Source organism: Anneissia japonica, unplaced genomic scaffold (genome assembly GCF_011630105.1).
Source record: "Anneissia japonica isolate Jap-2015-1 unplaced genomic scaffold, ASM1163010v1 scaffold674_len412849_cov176, whole genome shotgun sequence".
Classification (NCBI taxonomy): domain Eukaryota; kingdom Metazoa; phylum Echinodermata; class Crinoidea; order Comatulida; family Comatulidae; genus Anneissia; species Anneissia japonica.
In genome coordinates, this window is record NW_022753836.1 from 371,885 (window position 1) to 392,438 (window position 20,554).

The 20,554-nt window shown below is 38.7% G+C and overlaps 1 protein-coding gene across 1 annotated transcript; it reads right to left on the minus strand.

The window, feature by feature from the left end:
* Positions 1 to 171: 171 nt before the first annotated feature.
* LOC117122951 lies at positions 172 to 18,810 on the minus strand. Its single transcript, XM_033268727.1, has 3 exons — positions 18,712 to 18,810; positions 3,659 to 17,686; positions 172 to 2,309 (listed from the first exon to the last, which is right to left on the minus strand). Exons 2-3 carry the CDS (start codon positions 17,585 to 17,587, stop codon positions 2,181 to 2,183), a joined length of 14,058 nt encoding a protein of 4,685 aa, XP_033124618.1. The 5' UTR covers positions 17,588 to 17,686; positions 18,712 to 18,810; the 3' UTR covers positions 172 to 2,180.
* Between the last annotated feature and the right edge of the window lie 1,744 nt (positions 18,811 to 20,554).

Below are 20,554 nucleotides of genomic sequence, written 5' to 3' on the forward strand. Positions count from 1 at the left end.
CTTCTCATTTACATTCAGATACGAATCCATTATTAACAATGACACACTCTGTCTTATTGTAAACTGTATTAACCCATTTATGGAAAGAGTCCAAAAATTAAATTTTTCTAATACCTTAATTATAAATTCTCACAGAGTCGAATCAAGGAATAGAATAGCACCTTCCATTTCCTTTTCAGCCGTATATTGAAGAACATCATTAATTAGTAGAATATTTTCCCCCAGCAAAGCGCCCTTTAATGTATCCTTTTTGGTAATTGTTAATAACACTTTCAATTACTTTATGATGTCTTGAACATAAAATTTGTGTTAAAATCTTATAATCCGTGTTGTGATAGGACGCCAATTTTCTAATAATTGTTTATCCACCTTTTTGTATAATAAATTTATTACATCCCGTTTCCGTGTAAGGCTCATTTAATTTTTAAAATAACCCTCATTAATTGCATTACAAACAATTTCTTTAATTTCTTTTCAAAAATAAGTAAAAAAAACTCTATGGCCAGACCGTCACATTCTGGAGCTTTATTTAACTTAATTTTTCGTATTGCTTCATCAAATTCTTCTAGTCACGATGCCTTCATATACACCCTCATCTTCCTCAGATGGTACTATACAGTACTTTGTAAAGTAGCATAGTGTATTTAGGCCTATATAAATATTATTTTCTACCCAAAAACATTTTTTTATAGGTGCCATTTTTTGTATCCATATTTTATATTAGTTTATAAGAAAACAAAAATATTTTATTGTAAGAGTAGAAAATCCCACAAGTGCAAGTTGTCGATGATTTTCAAAATAAACATAGAACATAAATAAGAAAATCTATCACTGGGGTATGTTTAATTCATTTTGTTGTGTACAAACAATCCATTGCTTAATGTGTTATATATAGAATCATATTTTTCAATATTAAATTATTGACTTGAAATAGTGCTTTACTATTCTTTTTCATACAATTTATGTTTTCAATATTTTATAAATTATATTTTTGTTATTACTATTATTACTCTGGATGTAGATTCTAGTTTAATATTAGAAGTGGCTATATGCAAATAGTAACATTAGATGAGAACATTTGAGAAAACAATTGAGCAAACAACCAGAATACACAAAATTAAAACAAATATTGAAGAAACATTTATTAAAATGACTTGATAGTAAACGAATTAACAACAATCTGAATGAACATTTACCCCTAAATCAGTAAATAATATTCTTAAGATAGTGAAAAATTCACTCAAAATATAGTGAATATCAGGATTATTACTGTAGGCACTCTTTCACTCTTGCATTTAGAGAGTAGGACTAAAATCTTTCATTGATTCATTTTTTAATTTTTAAAACACTAATGTAATTATAAAAATATTACAATAATTATCTACTTCCATATACTTATGATTGACATATCAAAGTACTGCAAGACATTGATATAACTGATACATTGATATTTTAAGTGGATACCTTCATCGAGTATGCTAGTATGATAATAGATATGATGAAGATTAACTCTAAATCGTCTTGCGCAATGCTGTAGATATATATAAATACATTTTTAAACGTTAAAGAGGATGAATCTGCGAGTGTGGAAAAAATAGGTGCCAATGATGACCTATATGGTGAAAAGTACAATAACAATTTTACTTTGAGACAGATACAGAACTTTGTTTGACTTCATTTTATATATAATTTTGGCTATGCAACAACTTTAATTTACTTGGATATATATATATGTGTGTGTGTGTGTGTGTGTGTGTGCATGGGTGTGTGTGGGTGTGTGTGTGTGTGGGTGTGTACATTGTTCATAGAAACAAATTATCATCATAGTATACATACATAATTTGAATTCTGTAGCTGATTTTTTCTTCTCGCCTCATATTCTTGGCTTTTTTTAGGCAATGCATTATCAGCTACTCCATGTTTGTCTGTATGTCCTTATACGTTTCATCTTTGATATAATTCACGAAATTTTTATCTGTTTAAATTATCTTCTCAGTAAGTTTCACTGGCTAATACAGAATTATACAGTATGTTAAATATTCTGTAATTTTTATAATATTTTTGTAAAGGAGGCATCGCTTTGTTGGTTTTCTATATCTCATATAACATTTGTTTCTCACTGTACATTATAAGTGTTGTTGCTATTTAGTGATTGACTTGAACGTGAACGCAATTGGATTCTAAGAAACACCTCCCATGCCACCGCGTCGTTTCGGCCTTGTTTTCCCTCCAGTAGATGCAGCACCTCTTGCACTAACTCTGGGTCGGCTTTGTTGGATATCCTTCTTGCGGTAGGCATCTTTCCGTTGCTAGAAAATAATATAAAACAATCTTGATTCTCTATTTAGAATTTTATATTTAATTACTACTGTATAAGCAAATGAAAATAATCCCAACAGTTCCAAACATCCATAATGAAAACAGTTGCAAACAATTGTAAAAGTATGAATTCGAAACAAACGTACGTGTGTTGCATGCCGTACAGCTATCTGGACTGTTTAGCTATTTCCTTTGTGTTACACGGACTTAAGCGGGATACATCCCACGCAACGTTGAGTTTTTTTAATCCGCGTATCACAAAGGAAAATAGATATGGATGTATTATAGACTGGGATTGGTAAATACATTAAGTAAAAGAATTGTGCATTTGTGCCTGATAGATTTTCCGCTAGGCCTTGTTAGATGGGGTACCAATTGTTTCATACAAAATCGATCCCCGTCAGATTCGTTCGTTCTATGATACACACAGCATTTCTACATCCCCATGGCACGATGAATTGGTACCAATAAAAATCAAACAGCCCAATGGAGTGTTTGGGTGTGACTAAGTGTATTGGTGTATCAGATATTATTTTCCTTTATGAGAAGCACACAATTTTCCATTATCGTAACAAGGTGATTTGCAACAAAATCCAATATGTCAGCTTATAGGGTAGTACAACAGAACAAGGGACTCTGCTGTCCGCTGGTCCAGATAGCTAAATGCTCCATAACACGCGCATGTGTTGCAGACAGTACAGCTATCTGGACCGTATAGCTATTTCCTTTGTGTCGTGATACATCCCATGCAATGTTGGGTTCAATCCATGTACAACAAAGAGAAATAGTTATGGTAAAATGTATTGAATGTTCATATAGCTAAACAGGCCGGAACACACACAAACTATCGTACAACTTAAGTTTTCGCAGAGAACTTAATTTTGGTTTAACAACATTAGCATATTTGATTGTGAAATTACTGTATCAGAAATCATTCGTGGAATACCTTAATCTTACATTGCTTGTGGCAGAAACACTGAATCAAATAATTGTATTTCAAATCCAGTATAAACCGTAGAAAGTACACCCAAAATATAATAAATCAGTACTGTGTAATAATAGGCTAATATACATGGTATATAAAGGTATTTCCAACAGACACAAACATAGCTTCAACCACATTCGATTTTTGTACAAAATTATGATGTGTTTGAAGGTATATGATTAACGTATTCGAAAAGAATCTGCTCCTTCTCCAAATTGGGTACTGAAATGTTTGATTAATAACTTATAGCACGCTATAATGGCCACAAGAATATAATAACAGAACCAATCACATTTTGTTTCATATTGATTTCTCTATACTTAACATGCTCTCGTTTGGGCTATCAAAACTTACCTCTATCTGCTTGTCAATAAACTCCAAGATCTTCACAACATGTTTGACTTCCAGTTCATAATGCAACAAATCTGTAAAAACGGTGCAGTCCATTGTCTCTTGTGCAGATCGCACTATCAAGTCTTTTAGGTTTGAGTTGGTGTCTGTCTTGGTGCCAGAACGAAGAAACCGGAAAATGAATCGACGTAATGTAGCAGCAGATTCTTCAAGCTGGTCTCCTGTCAATGGTTTTAGTTTCTGTCCTAGATGATCTGCTGAACGTTCAGGAATATCACTTCTGAAATCATCACGTAATGACTCCACAACAGCATCTACAAGAAGATCTTCCAAGATTTCGTAGAGGTGCACAACATGCTGCAGCTTCACGCCATCTCTTGGTTCTGGAAGAAGATTATCTGGGAATGATTCAGGAAGCAGTGTTTGCCACCGTTTAATGTATTCATGGAGTGAACTCCCTGGATCGCCTCCAGTCTTCTTCAACAGAACAAGAATTACCTCAAGGTGATCTAGCATATCTTTAGCGAATGTCTGCCGATGGTCTTGTTCTCTCATGATGGAGTTGATTAGTTCCTTTGGAAGCTTGCGTTGAAAGATTGTACTACCAATCGCAGACAGAATAACGGAGCAAGCATGGAACAACTCGTCAGAGTAGGCAAACTGTGTCAGTGCTGAACCTTCTACGAGATACGCTTTGTTCAGCACTAGAATGCGTGCAAGTTCCCTTTCAATGACGGTGTACTTGTATCTGATAACGCTTCCATGGCCGTACTCTGTCCCTATATCATGAAATACCAGTAGCTTATTCGACCATTCAAACTCGATGATTGATGGCCCTGCTCTATACAGAGGCATTGTTTGAATTCCAGCAACACCTTCATCTTTGATGAGAAATAGCAGAGCTGGGCAACGGCCATATATCGCTATAGCCAATGCATCCATCAAAAATGCATTCTGTACATCCAGTAAGATCCTTATCATTTGTCGCATGTCGCAGTTTGGATCCTTCTTGTCAACTACGCACTCTGTGATGTTACTTGAGAAGGTCATGTTGTCGAAATCTGGACTTGCGCCAGTAAGTTTACTCCACCCATCACGGACTTGATTCCATGCCTTTTGGAATGCAGTGAAAGCATTAGTAGCTGTCTTCTTTGCCGTTTCATTCGGATGGAAGCGGTCATTGGATAAGAAATCACCAACTTTCATCCGTTTTGCTTCATCTCTTTTGATCACGTGATTAAGTCGTCCTATCACTACCGAATTCCACTTCAGAAAATCAGGAAGGTACCGCACATATTTAATGATTTCTAGCTTGGAAAGACACAACTGCAAAAATGGATACTTATTCTCACTACTTTGGCACATATTAGCGAATTGGGACCTGAAATTATGAAGTGAAGCTTCCTGTCTTCTTCGGAGAAGACAGCGTACATGGATGTTTGTTATATTGTTCGTTTCATCAGCATCCTTGTCTGGATTTTCAGCTTCATATGAGATGGCTTGGACGTCATCTAACTCTTCCAATTTTGATTCAAGACAGTTGATGTCTACGCCTTCAGCTTCCAAACAATCGCGCTTCTGTTGCAAAAGACATCCTGGAATATCTTTAACTTCAAAGATGATGATATTGGAGAGAGCATCCTCAAGTGCTTCCTTGTCTTTCAAACATTTGGGATAGGGATGTGAAACTATCTCCTGTTTGCAAGCACGTATGACACGATGAAGAAAGATGGACACACTTTCAAAGTTCAATTGAATGGCATCTCGAATCAAATACCAGTTCTCCTTCAGGCGTGTGGCTATATATTCCGATACATCTTGTGCAGTTGGTGTAATATCTTGACCACCTTCTTTACTGCCGTCTTGAGTCAATTTTTTAGAAGCTGCAGCTGCTCCTTGTACTTCATCACCAGCCTCCGGTGACAACATCAACATCTTTAGGATATTGGACAATAATACAATCTGTTTTTCTGTGGTGATTGTACTGCAAATTCCAGCTAAAAAGCACGAATGTACAAGTATATTAATTGTTTGATATGCAACTGGAGACAATCCACGAACACTTTCTGTAGATTTGATAGCCGGAAGCCATTCCGGGATATAGTTGTGAATGTTTTCCCTATGTAATTCAACCTCACTAACACTCTCGTTACGCTTACGTGTTCTATCACACACAAGGCATTTGGGTGGTAAATCTGATGCAGTATTGCCAACCATCTTCAATCCACATTGACAGTCATAGCATTTTGGTTTCTCAGCATGCGGTGTCTTAAAGACGGTGCATGGTTTCTCCGATACAAGAAGAGCCATTTTACTGATAGGAGTACTCTGATCTAGAAATGTCATAAATGCTGTACTGTTGCCTTTGTTGTCAGCATACGACAGAATGATGGCGTTTAAATGTACCACAACTGAAGCAATTTCTATATCTTCTTGAGGAGATGATTCTGACAGATGAAGTATGCCAGTAAAGTCAGCGAGTCCAAGAAGTCTTTCCAGAAACTGTCTGTAAACATTACTAAAACCCTTCGTAGATTCAAATAAAGAAAGTGCCTGTTGTTTGTCCACATCTTTCAATCCTTGTGTGGTCTGAATGAAGTAGAAAGTATTTGCAACTGCTGCAAGGAAGGCTAAACGATGTGATGGATTTGCTTGCGCAGAAGCTAAGAATTCTTCCATTTTTGTCTTATTCTGATGGGTTTGCCACTCAGCAATAGCAGCAAGGGCGTCACTGTAGTGATCAACATAGGTTAATGGCGAGTATCCAAGCCGTGTTGTGAACAGATTTTCTTGCCATTCAATTTTGTTCAGGTTCGTAATTGGATCAGCAAGTAGGCTGCATAATTTCCTGAGATCACAGAGCGGTTGGGCTTCACGTAAGCACTTCAAAAGATACATTTGTGGTAGAGAGTGTCCACTCTCACATCGTCCATTTTCCTCTAACTTGAACAATCCATTCAGCATATTCGCAATCACAAAATACTTGTCTCCAGCTTTAAAGGAATTAACATCTGATACATGAATCAACTCTGCTGCTGCCTTTATGAAAGCACGTATGAAAGCTGCTGCTGCTGCAAATTTGAGAGAGCTATGTTCTTCATTTTTGTCCTCTATGATCCGAACTGCATGGGACGCAATCTCCCAAATAGTGTCAGTATCAGACTGCACATTGGCGATGTAATCACATGTAACGTGTTTAAACGCTACGTCTTGAATTATGTCACAACACACCGTAGATAGGCTACTATCTACTTGCTGTCCTGTTAAAATTTGATCAATTGAGGCCAAGTTTGGAAACTGCTCTTCGTCAAGTTCCCCTGATAAAATCAATTGCTCGCAAACAGAGCCATGTGTACGAGCTTCAACCATAATGTCCGAGTCTTGGTCTGGTTCTGCATCAATGTCACTTCGTATGATGTCCATCAGAACTGGTCTTGATCCCAAAATTAGCTTCCCCGATGTTCCACACAAGGTATCTATAATTTGTGGGAGAAGAGGAGTGTCTAAATCTGCTTCTAAACAAAGGCCGAAGTATGAAGAGAGAAAGTTATCTAAAGTTGAGAAATGAGATTCTACTTCTGTTTCTGTACGCAGTGCTTCTACAGTCTCTATGATAAACTCAAAAACTTCCTCACTTGCAAGAGGATCTTCTACATGCCTCGCCAGAGCACCCAACTGTACAAGGTAATCTCCAGTAATGTTGAAGTTGTCAGACAACATTACAACAAAATCGCGACAAAGACGGAGGAAGTGCAGAACGGCCGAGTCAGCACTAACTTGCCCAGCTAGGAGCAAAACACAGTTGGCATTACGCTGCCAGCCACATACTCCACCACTACCTTGAAGAACTTGCTTGGTAGGCAATATGTCTTTGCAAATCTTTGTCACTAGCAATGTTTCTGCCGGTTCATCACTTGGACTGATCAAACTATAGCCAGACTCGTTAATTTGTTCTGATGGTTCGTCTTTGGATATTTTTCTTTCAATTGATTCCAGTGATGTACCACCCTGAATTACTTTTGTATCTTCAGCTCCACCTGCAGTTTCGCTATCATTACTAGTGTCACTGACTGCACTGTCTTCTCTAGGTTCGGCAGAGGTATTTGGGTGGATTGTGACATCAACATCTTCTACCTCAGCTGCTTCATTGTTAGTTACAATTGACTCACCCTCATGGATTTCTACATCTTCATCACTATCTTTAACATTGGCATTGTGTGGAGCATCATCTTCTGTATCATCACCATTGTCACCTGTTTTGTCAGGTGTAGGTGCAGCAACACCATCTAACATTCGCTGTATATCTTCCAGCAAACCCTTAGGATCCCTGCCTGTAACGTCTTTATATATGGACATAAGCTGAATTTCAGCAGCCAGAAGCTTCATATGCAGCCAAATAGCCACATATTCACGGGCAACTTTGTATTTCACATCAGCGCGTGTTTCTACATTAAGTGTAACTTGAGTTAGAAGCCACTTCATCAGCTCAACTCTCATGTGACATGGCATATTAGGAGCAAATTCAGAAGATACGGTGTTGTAGAGGTCATGTATGTAATCTTCTATATGATTTGTGAAGTATTCCTCATGATGAAGTTCCGGCATCTGAGCAACAATGGCTGCAAGCTGTTCAATAAGACACTCCATTCGTTCGTCATGGTCACTGCTGGAGGGTGTATGACTTTCGTGCAGGAGCCAGTCTTTGTTACTCTCTATCTTCTCGTGGAAAATTCTGAAGAAAGGGTATTTGAGTTCTAGAAATCTGCAATCCACCAAGCAAGATTCTGGGCCACGTGGTTCTGGAATGTCTTTTGCAGTTATGTCAAATATAGCTTGGTCATAGATACATGTTTGCCAAAATTCTACTGTATCCTCTGGCATGTCTGTAGAAAGAGGACTTCCCGTCCATGCACTTGATCGCTCAAGAAGAATGATACTTCTTGCCAAGGGCTCCTTCACACATTGCTTGATGTATTCTAAAATGGCTCCACCAAGGGTAGAGCATCTATATAGAAGGTCAGGATTTGATGCTACATCGACTTGCCAACCGGTATACGACCCTAAAGATGGATTTTCATATTTCTTTTCCAACTTCTTGATATATTCTAAGATTTGCATCTTCAAGCAACTTACAACGTCGTGAGATTTAGCAACATCAGCTGCTAACTTCATTGCACTGTTAACGTCACGAGATTGATTCTCGTATTTCATGCAACTGAATGACCACAGCAGCTGCTCTTGTATAATTGAATCTAAGTCTACAAGCCCAGCTAGCATTTCGGACACTGAACCCTGCAGGAGATCGTCAAGGGGTGGCTTGGTAGGCTCCAGTGTATCTAGAGTGAACTGCTCCCAACCACAAAGGAAATTGAACTGCCAGGGGAACATTTCAACATCTTCCTTCTCTCCTCGATCTATGTGCACAATGATGCAGGCATGTTTCAAGACAGACGATTCATGATCTGCTTCAATAACATTCAGATATTCGCTTCTATACTGGTCAATCCTGTTCTTTGCCAACAACATGTGTGCAGCATCATGAGAAGTGATGCACTGCAGGACAAGAAGCTCTTCATCTGCCTCATGCCAGAAGTGGTGCATTTGTGCAGCAAACTGCCTTTCAGACTTGAACTTGCTCAACTTCTCCACCTGTACCGTCACAAGATCATTCAGAGACTCTCTGACATCAGCATGTATACTACTGTGTGTGTATATGACAGTACGTGTACACCTGCATGATATGGAGACATCAACACGTTCTTGATCTGAAAGCTGCTGTTTTAACCCATGTGGACTAAGCATACGGTTCTCAAAGAATTCCCTCAGACCATTTTGCATTGGAAGTTCAAAATATGATCTTTGGAATGCTTCCACTTCATTACGATCTTTCTCTGCCAACCTTGATTTGGACGCTCGTAATACTGCATCAGGGCAAGCCACCCTCATTAAATCTTTTTGACACAGTCTAGCCAACTCAGGTGGTTTAATATCAACAAGGTCACTGTCTTTGCTTCGCAGATACACTAAAGATGGTAGAGTATCATTATGTAGACCCAGGAACATGCTCTCTTGCGAAAATTGAAAACCTTCTACATAACAAATATCATTCATCCAACTAAGAATACATCCTATTGTTTCCACTTGGTGGTCCGTAAGGATATCATTGAAACGCAGTGTCTGCTTTTCAAAACGGTTGAGGAATGGTGGATTCTGGTAATCAACCTTCTGTTCATCAACCAACACTATGCATCTGAAGTTTCTATGAACATGGCACATTGGATTGCTGTAAGGGCCCAAGGCGACTCTGCAGTTTCTCTTCTTACCTACGATGGTGTAATTCTGGTTTAGCATATCATACAGGCTTCCATAGATGTTTTCCAGATCTCTCAGCACCAGGGTCACTCCACGTTCCATACATAGTATAATTTCACTTAGTGTTGTGTAGCTGTATTCTTCTGATATGTCATTTTCAAATCTGCTGCCAAATATCGTAACATGATCTCGGTCCTTCAGTGTTTGTTCCAAGATGTTGAGAGCCGAATCCCCACTAGTGATGAGCATTAAATGACGTGCGTGCGCATCATCCATATTTTCCTTAATCAAATCCATGGTTCCTGGTTGTAAAGAATGCTGCTGGAGTATGTTAATCTTTTCCATGAAGTTGTTTATGATATGAGACATCTCGTGTTTAAGTCCTCCAAAGTTGCGAAGTATCCCTTGCTCTATAATTGACCCGGGGTCTCCATGTAGTTGTTCCGATGATTGAATGGCAATGTATTTCACAAGGGAGTAGTAGTCCCGAAGACCATGGAAATTTGTGTACATTTGATCTACTTGATAGTCACTGTAGGCTTCAGCAAGTTTGCGAAGTTTATCCTCACTGACAGTGTGATGTACGATTGATCTGCTCTTCTTCTTGGCACTGTCATCACGGATAGACTTAGCTGTGTTTTCCAAGTCATCGATAGTTGGCTCTGGTCTGGACAGATGAATTGCTCGGTTCATTTTGGCTGCATCCAGAGCCCAGTTGGAAATTCCAACCACTGCTACTGGTGGAAATCCTCCCACAGTAGGTTCCAATTGGCTATGCAACACTTTTAACGGATTGAAACTTGAAACTTCAGCAAGACCTATTTCGTCTAAAAGCACAACAGGCATAACATCTGGATTGTGTTTTTTGTAATTCTTGGCTTTATCGAAGACCTTGATGATTCCTTCTGACGTCGAAGATTCTGATCCTTGGTATGACACCACATAAACAGGTGGGAGTGATTTGAAGTAGTAGTCCTTCGAGTCGGCACCTCTGAGGTTACTCCGTATAAGTTGCATAGACAAAGACTTGCTACATCCAGGTTTTCCGACTACGAAAACGGGTATTCTGTTCATAATTGACACCAGCATAACAAAAACATTTTCACGGAGTGCTTCATTCTTGGCTATTCCATCGGGAAGTTGCATTCTCTCCAGAATATTCAGTTGCTCAGCTCGAATCATACATTCAATGTCGGTTTCTGTGACATTCCATGTGGGTTTAGCTTTTCCCAGTATGGCAGCAATATTCTTACGATATGTTTTTCTGTCTTCAGCTTTCGTCAATCGTGAATGATAGCAGTGAGCTAAGGCAAGTATCATGCTTCTTGTATCTACTTTGTTGATATAGATGTAATCGCCTTTCACATTGGCAACTTTCTTTTTTTTCAACATCTCAGTAAACCAATTGGCAAGGTGCTGGCAACGATTGACATCCCGTAGGCTGACACAGTATGTGGTTTGCTCCACCTCTCTCATAAAGTCCTGAGACATGACAACCAGCTCTACGAACGTGTTATCCTTAGCCTCTAGCATACGGCAGATGTATGCTTCTTCATCCTTCTTATCAAGGGATCCATAATCCCACACAAAATCCATCATCGTCTCTGGCAGTGGATGAACACGGTACACAAGCTTTGACATTTCGTCTCGTCGATGCTTACTCTCCAGCCCAGCTGATATGACTGTGCTTTCTCTAAGGGTGTATGGATTACATGCAGCGATGAAGATCAGATTGTTAGACAAGGGTTGGCCTTTCAAGGAATGGTGGCAGATGATCTCATTCAGAAGCCCAAGATGGTCACAAGTGTTGATTTCATCTAAAAATCCCCATACCTCCTGCTTTAGATTCTTGTTGGCTTGTGCTTGCAGGCTACTGACAAAATCGATGATGTTTTCCTCTGAGATTCCCGCATGCAGATTAAGGATTTCGAATGCAACTTCACAAATTCTTGCGAGGTAGGTAATCAAAGTGGTCTTTCCACATCCAGTTTCACCCATGATGATAACAGGAATATGTGCCTTGATGCGCATGTGAACCAATATCATCTTCAGTAGATTGTCTGGTGTCAAAGCGTAGTTCTGTCTTAGAGCTTGTAACTTTTCTTTCTTGAATGGAACACGCGTGCTCCTACATACTTTCTCTAGAATGGTATGTAATTTGGTTTGCGACATGTTATTGTAGTCCGGGAGCTTGCGTTTCATTTGAGTTTCGAACAACTTGCTGATATTTGACGGGACTTTGCTCAGGACACGATACAGCGTCGAAATTGTTTGCGAGTCTTGCCGATGGAATACAACTAGTAAATGGTTACTATCAGCCCATTTTACCATTCCCTGCATTCTAGCTACCATTTGAAATGCTGAAACATTGGTGCTACCCCTGAAATCCACCAAGGCGGCTGCCGCTGAGCTCTTATTGACTTGACTCTCTGAAGACAAGTTTTTCACTGATCGAGCAGTAAAATCTTTAGAAACTTCGAGGAGAGCTTGGACGAACTTGCTTCTAACGTCGTTACTACCATTTCCCAACATGGCTTTCAGATTACCTGTCGTGAAGTACAATGAAGCAGACATTCGACGCAACTCTTGAGCAAATATCTCCAGAAAACTGTTGACTATGGTATATGACAGATCTGGGTTTGATCCAAGGCAATTTTCGAGAAGTTGACGGCACTCCGCAGGCGGTATAGGACTGACATGATTGGGACCTGTCAGAACTATGTCAACATTGTCAAGAGTACTACTCTGCAACGCCTTTAAATAATGGCAGACAACTTGAAGTGGACTATTGACTTCCTTACTCGTAATAAAGTGGTTGAAGCCTCTCCATTCCAGATGGGTCCTGGAGAAAGAACTGCAAATAGTCAAGGAATTGCGGAGCTTGTCTTTTTGAGTGTTGGCAACTTCCATCACTATTCCCTTCGTTGGGGTCAAACATATGTGTGTTCCTGATACAGCCATTCCCAGGACAACAACTTCAAACAGGAACGTATCTAGAAGTTGTGGGTCAGACACTGTTGAAACATCTATATGTAATACTTCTTTGGGCATCCCAGCTTGTGCTTTCAATTGCTCAACAAGGACCTCTTTGGCAATTGGCCCACTTACAGGCATGCTGCGTACTCCTAAATTCTTTTGAAAAGCTAAGTCTCTGATGTATTCCGTTTTACCTAGACCAGGTTGCGAAGACGTCACAACCTCAACTTCGGGCCAACCCGTGCATAAACATGAGCTCATTTCCGCATCAGTGAAGCCATGCAAGCAGTGAGTAAAGTTTGGAGAAAACTGATCAATGATGTGATGGTAGCTTCCTCCCCGGCAAATAATAGCAAGTAAGAACTCATGATCATGTTCTTGGATTCGTTTGACTTCAGTAACGAGCTGAAATTGTGTTTCAGTTGGAAGGAGCTCTACATTAGCTAACACGAATAGTTTGTTAGTTTTGAAATGAATACTTGCCCCAGTACTACGTTGCAGAAAAAGAGCTATCTCTTCCCATGATGTTCCATGATGGCAAAATATAACATGACTTGGTTCTGGCAATACACCGGTCGTATTGCTATATAATCTGAGAAGAACTGGTATTGTTTTTGTGCTGTCTTCTTCCAGTTCTGCAACAAAAACATTTCCTTTTCGAACTTTTGTATCCAAAGTTGACTTGGTGAGTTGATGTTTTTTTCCTGGTATGTGTCGACCAGGTGATAGCCTCTGACTAAAAATTTTCTCCAAAGCCATTCCAAGATGGAAAAGTCGCGCTTTTAAGTCCTTGTTATCTGGCGGGGTATGGTAAGCATCTGTTAAGTTGTCATCAAAAGTAATATCAGTGTCTACAAAGCGAAGGAGCAAGGTTAGATCTTCTGAGAACAAGCAATAACCTTGGAAAAACTGGTCAAGTTGCAGAAGTTGCTTAGAATGAAAGAAGTTCAAAAAGTAGTATCGCTCCCTTGCCTCTTTTAGAACAGCTTGCCACTGTTTAAATTTTGATTTGAGATGAGTTTTTAGGTTTTCTAGTTCATGCTTACTGTGAACCGTCTCTTCAAAATGGCGGAAGCTAAAATGACCAGATCCATGAAGCCAATTGCAAAGATCTTTGATATCATTTGCCATGTTCACGCAGCTTACAAATTCTTCAAAATTGGGAACTGGTAGTCTTGTATGATCTGGTGACTGTTCCTCAGCTGTTGCTTCAACGATGTTTTTTCGTGTATTGACAATAAGTAATGCTCTACTGCGCAGATCATTCAACTGATTCAAACCGTATGAGACCTGCGATATCTGATCAGTATTCCCTCTCTTGTAGGAAAGCACTACGCTGCAACTTCCACTCTCTTCATTTAATCTGAATTGGTAAACACCTTGCTGAAGAGCATTGTAAATGATCTCCTTTGTCATCTCCCCACGATTGGCAACATTATTGTACAGGTCGCGTAGACCATGGACGTTATTCACACAAGAGTCAATTTTAGTTGGAAGTCCTTTGACTTTGATGGCCAATTGCCGGTTTTCCTTTATAGCTTCTATGAGTTTCTTTCCTTGCTGAGGAGGATGTACTTTAAGAAGAGCTTCCAAATAACGCTTCACATCAATCAGGTTTGATACAGTTGACTCATCGACGTGCTGTTCTGATCGTTCTTCTACAGCATCGATGAGATTACGTAAGTCTTCATCAACCAGCGGGCTCAAGAAATCTATAAGTTCCTGTGAGCTTGCCAGCTGTTCGATAATATCCCAATCATCGGAGGTAAAGTCCTTTTCAATTCCCGACACTGTCTGAAGGGCATCTTGCAACTGTTGCAAAGTTAAATTTTCCTTTGCTTGGAGACTTGCCAACTGTTTTATTGCACTTTGTATATCATCTTCATCATCATCGTCCACACCGAAGGTCCCAAACATTGACTTTAATTGGCAAGATCTTTGAATTAGGTCTGGCAACTCAACAAAGTTCGTAAGGGCTTGGACCATTTTACGTGGAACTGGCTTGCCAAATATTTTTCTGATTTCGGTAAGCTCAGTATTAAGTCTCTCTTGGTCGGTCACTCCTTCCATCATGCTCTGAACCACCTGTGTGGAAACATCCAGATTGGCTGAAAGTAAAATGTGGAAATGTTTTTGAAACGTTGGTATGCAGACTTCTTTCAACAGACTTGCCAACGTCAGTGTATCGACAGCTTCATGTTGATTCCAAACACTCATCATGGTACGAGCAACTGGATGCAACGTATCATTTACTTTATCCTCACTATCGTCGTCGTCTTCATCTTCCTCATTGTCACCCACTGTTGGTAATGATGGCAAACAAACATCTGAGCATGTTCCTTCTAAGATTGAGCGACAAATGTTGAGAAATGCCATGGAATTGACATAAATCTGCACGGCATCTGCATATGGGACTAAAGGAAATAAATGACCCCACCATGCCTCTTCTGACGTTTCTTTTAACGTCACTGACCCTGCTGTGTTTTCTCTTTGTAACTCCTGAAGACGTTTAGCCACGTCTTTGTCATCAGTAACTTGAATTGCAAACGCAAGGTGCTCTACACACTTTAAAAGGTGACAGAGATTATCAAGGCGTTTACACAATAGGATATTGGCATGAGAGATATGCTTGAACTGTTGTTTCAATGATTTGCAGTCTGTTGTGTGTTTGGATGGGGTGATCTTCATAAGCTCAATTAACGTGTCCTTGTTTTTGAATAGACATTGTCTCACAAATTTGACCGTGATATTCTTTGCAAACACCCTAACTGAGAAAGCGGATAGTGATTCAATGACAGCTTTACATTTCTGATGTTGGCGTATCTCATCACCATACTGTCCAAGCGCTGTTAGAACTATTAACCAGAATTCTCCATCACTCACTAACTGCTTGATCGCTGCTTCAAATTTTGCAGATGGTCTTGCTGTTGGCATGTTTTCTAGAGAAAAAGGTAGTTCTTGGATGTCCAACAAGGTAAGAAGTACATCACGGATAGGAATTGACAAGACATTTATCATCCCGTCCTTTCCTCTGAGCTCCTTTACGTGGCATTTACTCTCTCCTGCGCTTTTCTTATCATCACAAAGGCGCTTGCGTATATGCTGAGCCATGATTTTCACCTCCACAGGCTGCCAATCACATTCAGCACCCTTTTTAGGAATCAGAGAACTAAACATAATGTCGAGAGGAATGTAATTGACTACTCCATATGCCACACAGTCAATGTTCTTTTTCAAATGTTCGTATGAGCTTAAGTGATCGCAAGTTGTAGTCAAAGCAAGTACTCTGTAAATGAGCCGAACTTTGATCACACTTCTTCTGGTTTTACTTTGCTGGGCAAAAGACGTGATACAGATTTCAAATAGTGTCTGTATTTCCTTCTCATTAGCACAGGCTAGTATTTCACCCTGTCGTATAATTTCCATGAAGGTTTCATAGACATCTGGGAAACCAGTTTGCTTGACCATGTTTTGAATGACGTCTCTTAGGTCATAGGATGTAGTATACAGGTGACTACTAAGTATTGCCTTCTTTATTTCTTGTTTGTTCCTAGTTGGCCACGTTTCATCTCTTAAGAACATCACTATATATGTCTTTGCAATATGTGTCAATTCCTCCAAGTTCGCAGAAGCCATATCTTGCCAGATTTCATAGAGGAGTTTGAACTTGGTCTTCATTTTACTTCTGAGTATTCTGTCTAGCTGGTTCACCGCACATGTCATTACTTCATTCCCATCTTTTACAGGTATGTATACACTGGATAAGACAAGTATCTTCTTCAAAACACGGGTATCTTGTATCTCCTCCAAACAGCGAGTGACTAGTTTTTTGATTACCATGGGGTCCTTCAGAGTGTCGAAAGCATGTTGTAAGATTCCCTTATCTACTTCCCATGACCTGTTTGTCCATTGTAGTGATGCCTTTGTCTCCATGTTCATGAGAGTTTTCACATCAAACAGCTTGTAAAAGTAAACCCATGTGTGTATCCATGACTCTTGAACAGCATTCACCAACCACGTGCAGCATTGTGCTAAATTCTTACCTACAGATGTTGGAAACTCTTCTAGTTTTGCTTGTTGCATTCTGTGAATGATCAGTCTAATGCACTCAGCATTTAAGACATGTTTGTCAAGCTCTCCGCTTACCTGGATTACTTTTGCAAGTAAAACAGTCATGTACTTAATTTTTGAATCAGTTAACAAATAATATTTGTAGCCACGGGGATGGACAGTGTCCTCGATCCAATTCAAAATACCCCTTATATGTTCTTTGTGACAAGATCCAGGAAACTGCATTTTTTCTGTTGCCATCAGCGACTCTTTTAATGTGTCTTCAGTGATTTTATCGAGTTCCATATCTGCATACACCACAGTTCCTTGGGCCAACTTTTCCTTCTGAAAAGAACTGTCTTCGTTCTTGAAAACATCGTAGGTTGTTGAAGGTGAGGAAACCTTTCTGTAGGTTTTGTCAATGATTTCAACATCTTTAACTGAAAAAAACGGTCTGCACCACGTGCTTATGACGTAATGGTACGAAAAGTCCTTATCAATGGGCAAATTGAGTTTTGTGGTGGCGAACTTCCATTTCCAAGCTGAATTTTTGAAAACGGTAATACTACGATAACAGTTATATTTCAGTGTCATTTGATAGTCTTGAACTGTGCCATCGGTCTCGTTTTTGAGTATTAATTTTACAACTGTAACCTTGTCATCCGGCACAAGAAGTTGGAATAGAACAGCTCCCTGTTGTTTGATAAAAACATGAGGATTTTATTTAAATAGCCATGATGTGCCACGTGGATCAATGTCATTGTCACATACCAGGAAAGTATGTTTAAGGATAGATCGTATTGTAGTTAATCCCCTTCGCAATCTGCTTGAGACTCCTGTCTCAAGCACACTGTAAAGGAGATCAGCATGACGAAATTGAATGAGAGTTTAATGATTAAGCTCCTACACAAGTTTTGTAAGCTGACCTCTTTTTCCCAACAGTTAAGAAATTACTTTCACTGTACATTAGCATGATGAAATGGAATGAGAGTTCAGTGATTAAGCTCCTACATGTAGCACCATTATCCTAAACAACAAGATGATTTTGCATCCTTGGTCTGTGACAGGTGATGTTGGTTTTCAGATTTGCCATATCATCTGTCACCTTGGTTTTAGAAGATTAATTTCTTGTCCCAGATTTAAAGAATAAATATTTCGGAACATTTTGACAATTGATAGGATGATATTGCATGTTTTAACAAAACCAATTTTACTGTGTGTAAAGCCCATTGACTGATGATAAAATGGGTAAGCTTACAAAACTTGTCACATTTTAAATATTTTGAAGTCAATTTCTATCATTATTTCAGAAGATGAAGTAAATTAGATATAAAACAAACAACATTTTTATGGTTGCACACATGAAGGTCAAGGGCAGTAATAATCCTTGTACAACTTGTTTTTTATTCACCCTGTAGTGTGCAGCAGCAGGTTTTGTGCATTTCATTAGCACAGAGAGGGATCGGGTAACACTATACTAGACTCAATCTCGACTAAGAAAAAATTTAAAAGTCCACCTATTACTTGGAAATTTGATGAATATTGACACAATTTGAATCCTCTGAATTACCAATAAATTGCAATTGTATTAAGAAACTCTTGGAGAAATGCTTAATTATATTTAGTGGTGTATATCATTCTTTTAATTTCATTATTAACCCATACCCTGATAGATTCATTTTTCACTATCAACTCCTATGATATAATTACTAGTTTACCTGACTTGGATCAATGTCTGTTCCAAAATCATCATCACCATTAGTTGTAACTTCTTCGTTCGCATTAACCTGGGTTTCCAGAGACTCCAGCAATGGAAGGTTTATGTTTGGTTTTCTGTCATTCTCAGAGTTCTAACAATTATAACAAAATGTTAACTAAGTAAATCAACCACACAAGTTCATCTTTTAATTTCTTTGGTAAAATTTGGCCACTGGACAGAGTATCTTATAATTTAACATTATTTTTAACAATAAGGAACTTGAATTGACCATTGCCAGTCCAGTGTGCTGTACTATGACCTCATGTGTAGTTCATTAAATAGCCAGTGCCCATTCAGATAGAAGACACATGTAAGATAGTATAACATATGCCATGAATTGCAAGTCATGTACCCACTCAATTGAATGTAGAAGGTGACAGGTACAAATCGTGTTACAAACTCTTTTGTAGTAAATTCCGCCTGGGCACTTATTATCGTCCCCACAACACTGTGAACCAACGTGTACTATGCAATATGGAATATACACAAAAAAATTATTACAAATAGTGGTGCTATTATAGAGGGTCATAGTTTCAGATCATTTTAAACACCGAATAAAATGAATACTATATCCACACTGATCCCATTTCTGAAAAAAAAAAATTTTTAAGTGAAAAAACCAGGGTTCCCTGGAATAAAATGTATGAAATCCAAGATGGCTGCCAGTAGAGCCAAAAGAAGTGATATTTTGGCCAATTGTGACCGTTTTATCATGTTTTGTAATAGTTATGGTTTGTTACATTATTTTATTGATGTCAAGGAATCCATTTCAGAAGGGACTGTGGCACTTAAAATTTTCTCAAAAATTGCCATTTCATACCTAAATTCGGATGTAAGGGCACTTTCCCTGCATCTTCTTGGGGCCTATTTCTACATAATTTACTATTAAGAACATCTTAAAAGTGACCTGAGACCTGTTCAAGAAACTTCAGCATTGTATCTCAATTATTTTAACCGTGGTGCTCATTTTAGTACTTCATGGAATGCTCCCGAAAACATTGTAGGGTGAAAAGTTTGTTGATCCCTGAATAATCAAATGGAGGGATCCCATAAAATTGTTAATGATTGCTGCGGCAAAACATAAAGATATAAAAAAGTCAAAACTCTTGAGCTTGCTATGCTTAGATTACCTTTATGGGCCAATACAAAAATCCAATTTGGGTATAAAACAGCCATTTGGGAGAAAACAAAATGACGGAATGCCACTAAACTTTCAAAAATGAATAGCCCGACTTCAATAACACAGTAACAACCATAAGCATTACAACATGGTAAAACAGTCACAATTGGCTAAAATGTCACTTTTTTTGGCTCTGCTGGCGGTCACCTTGGATTCCACACAATCTACATTGGGGCAACTTGGTTTCCGCACTTTTTTTATTTATTTTTTTCTAAAATGTGATCAGTATGCATAAGGTCATCTATTTATCCGGTGTTTGAAATGATCTGAAACTATGACTTCAATTTAACCCTCTATAGACCACCTCTATTAAAAAGTACTTATAGTGAGGTACAGTCGCTGTACCCCTAGGTTTTTGCATTTAAACTTTCTTCATACTAAAATTACAAAAATGGAATTAATGGGGTAAAATTCAAGATTTACGTGTTATTTCAATGGCAAGTCACTTTACTTCGGGGAAAATTTAAGTCAAACTTTGTAATCAGTGTTTTTTGGGAACATGTTTTCATGTGAAATAGAAAGCAGCAAATGAAAACAAGAGGGATAATAGCATTAACGTCACAAACATTCACCAAAGTTAGGTCGATTGGAAGGCAATTAAATGTGAAATCATTCACTGCGA

What these genes read in the sequence shown, in the direction of transcription:
- LOC117122951 (XM_033268727.1), bottom strand. Translation starts at nt 17,587, where the DNA reads ATGACACTGAAATATAACTGTTATCGTAGTATTACCGTTTTCAAAAAT. An exon ending in TTATTGACAAGCAGATAGAG is followed by an intron (nt 2,310 to 3,658) that starts GTAAGTTTTGAT and finishes ATTATTTTCTAG; the next exon opens with CAACGGAAAGATGCCTACCG.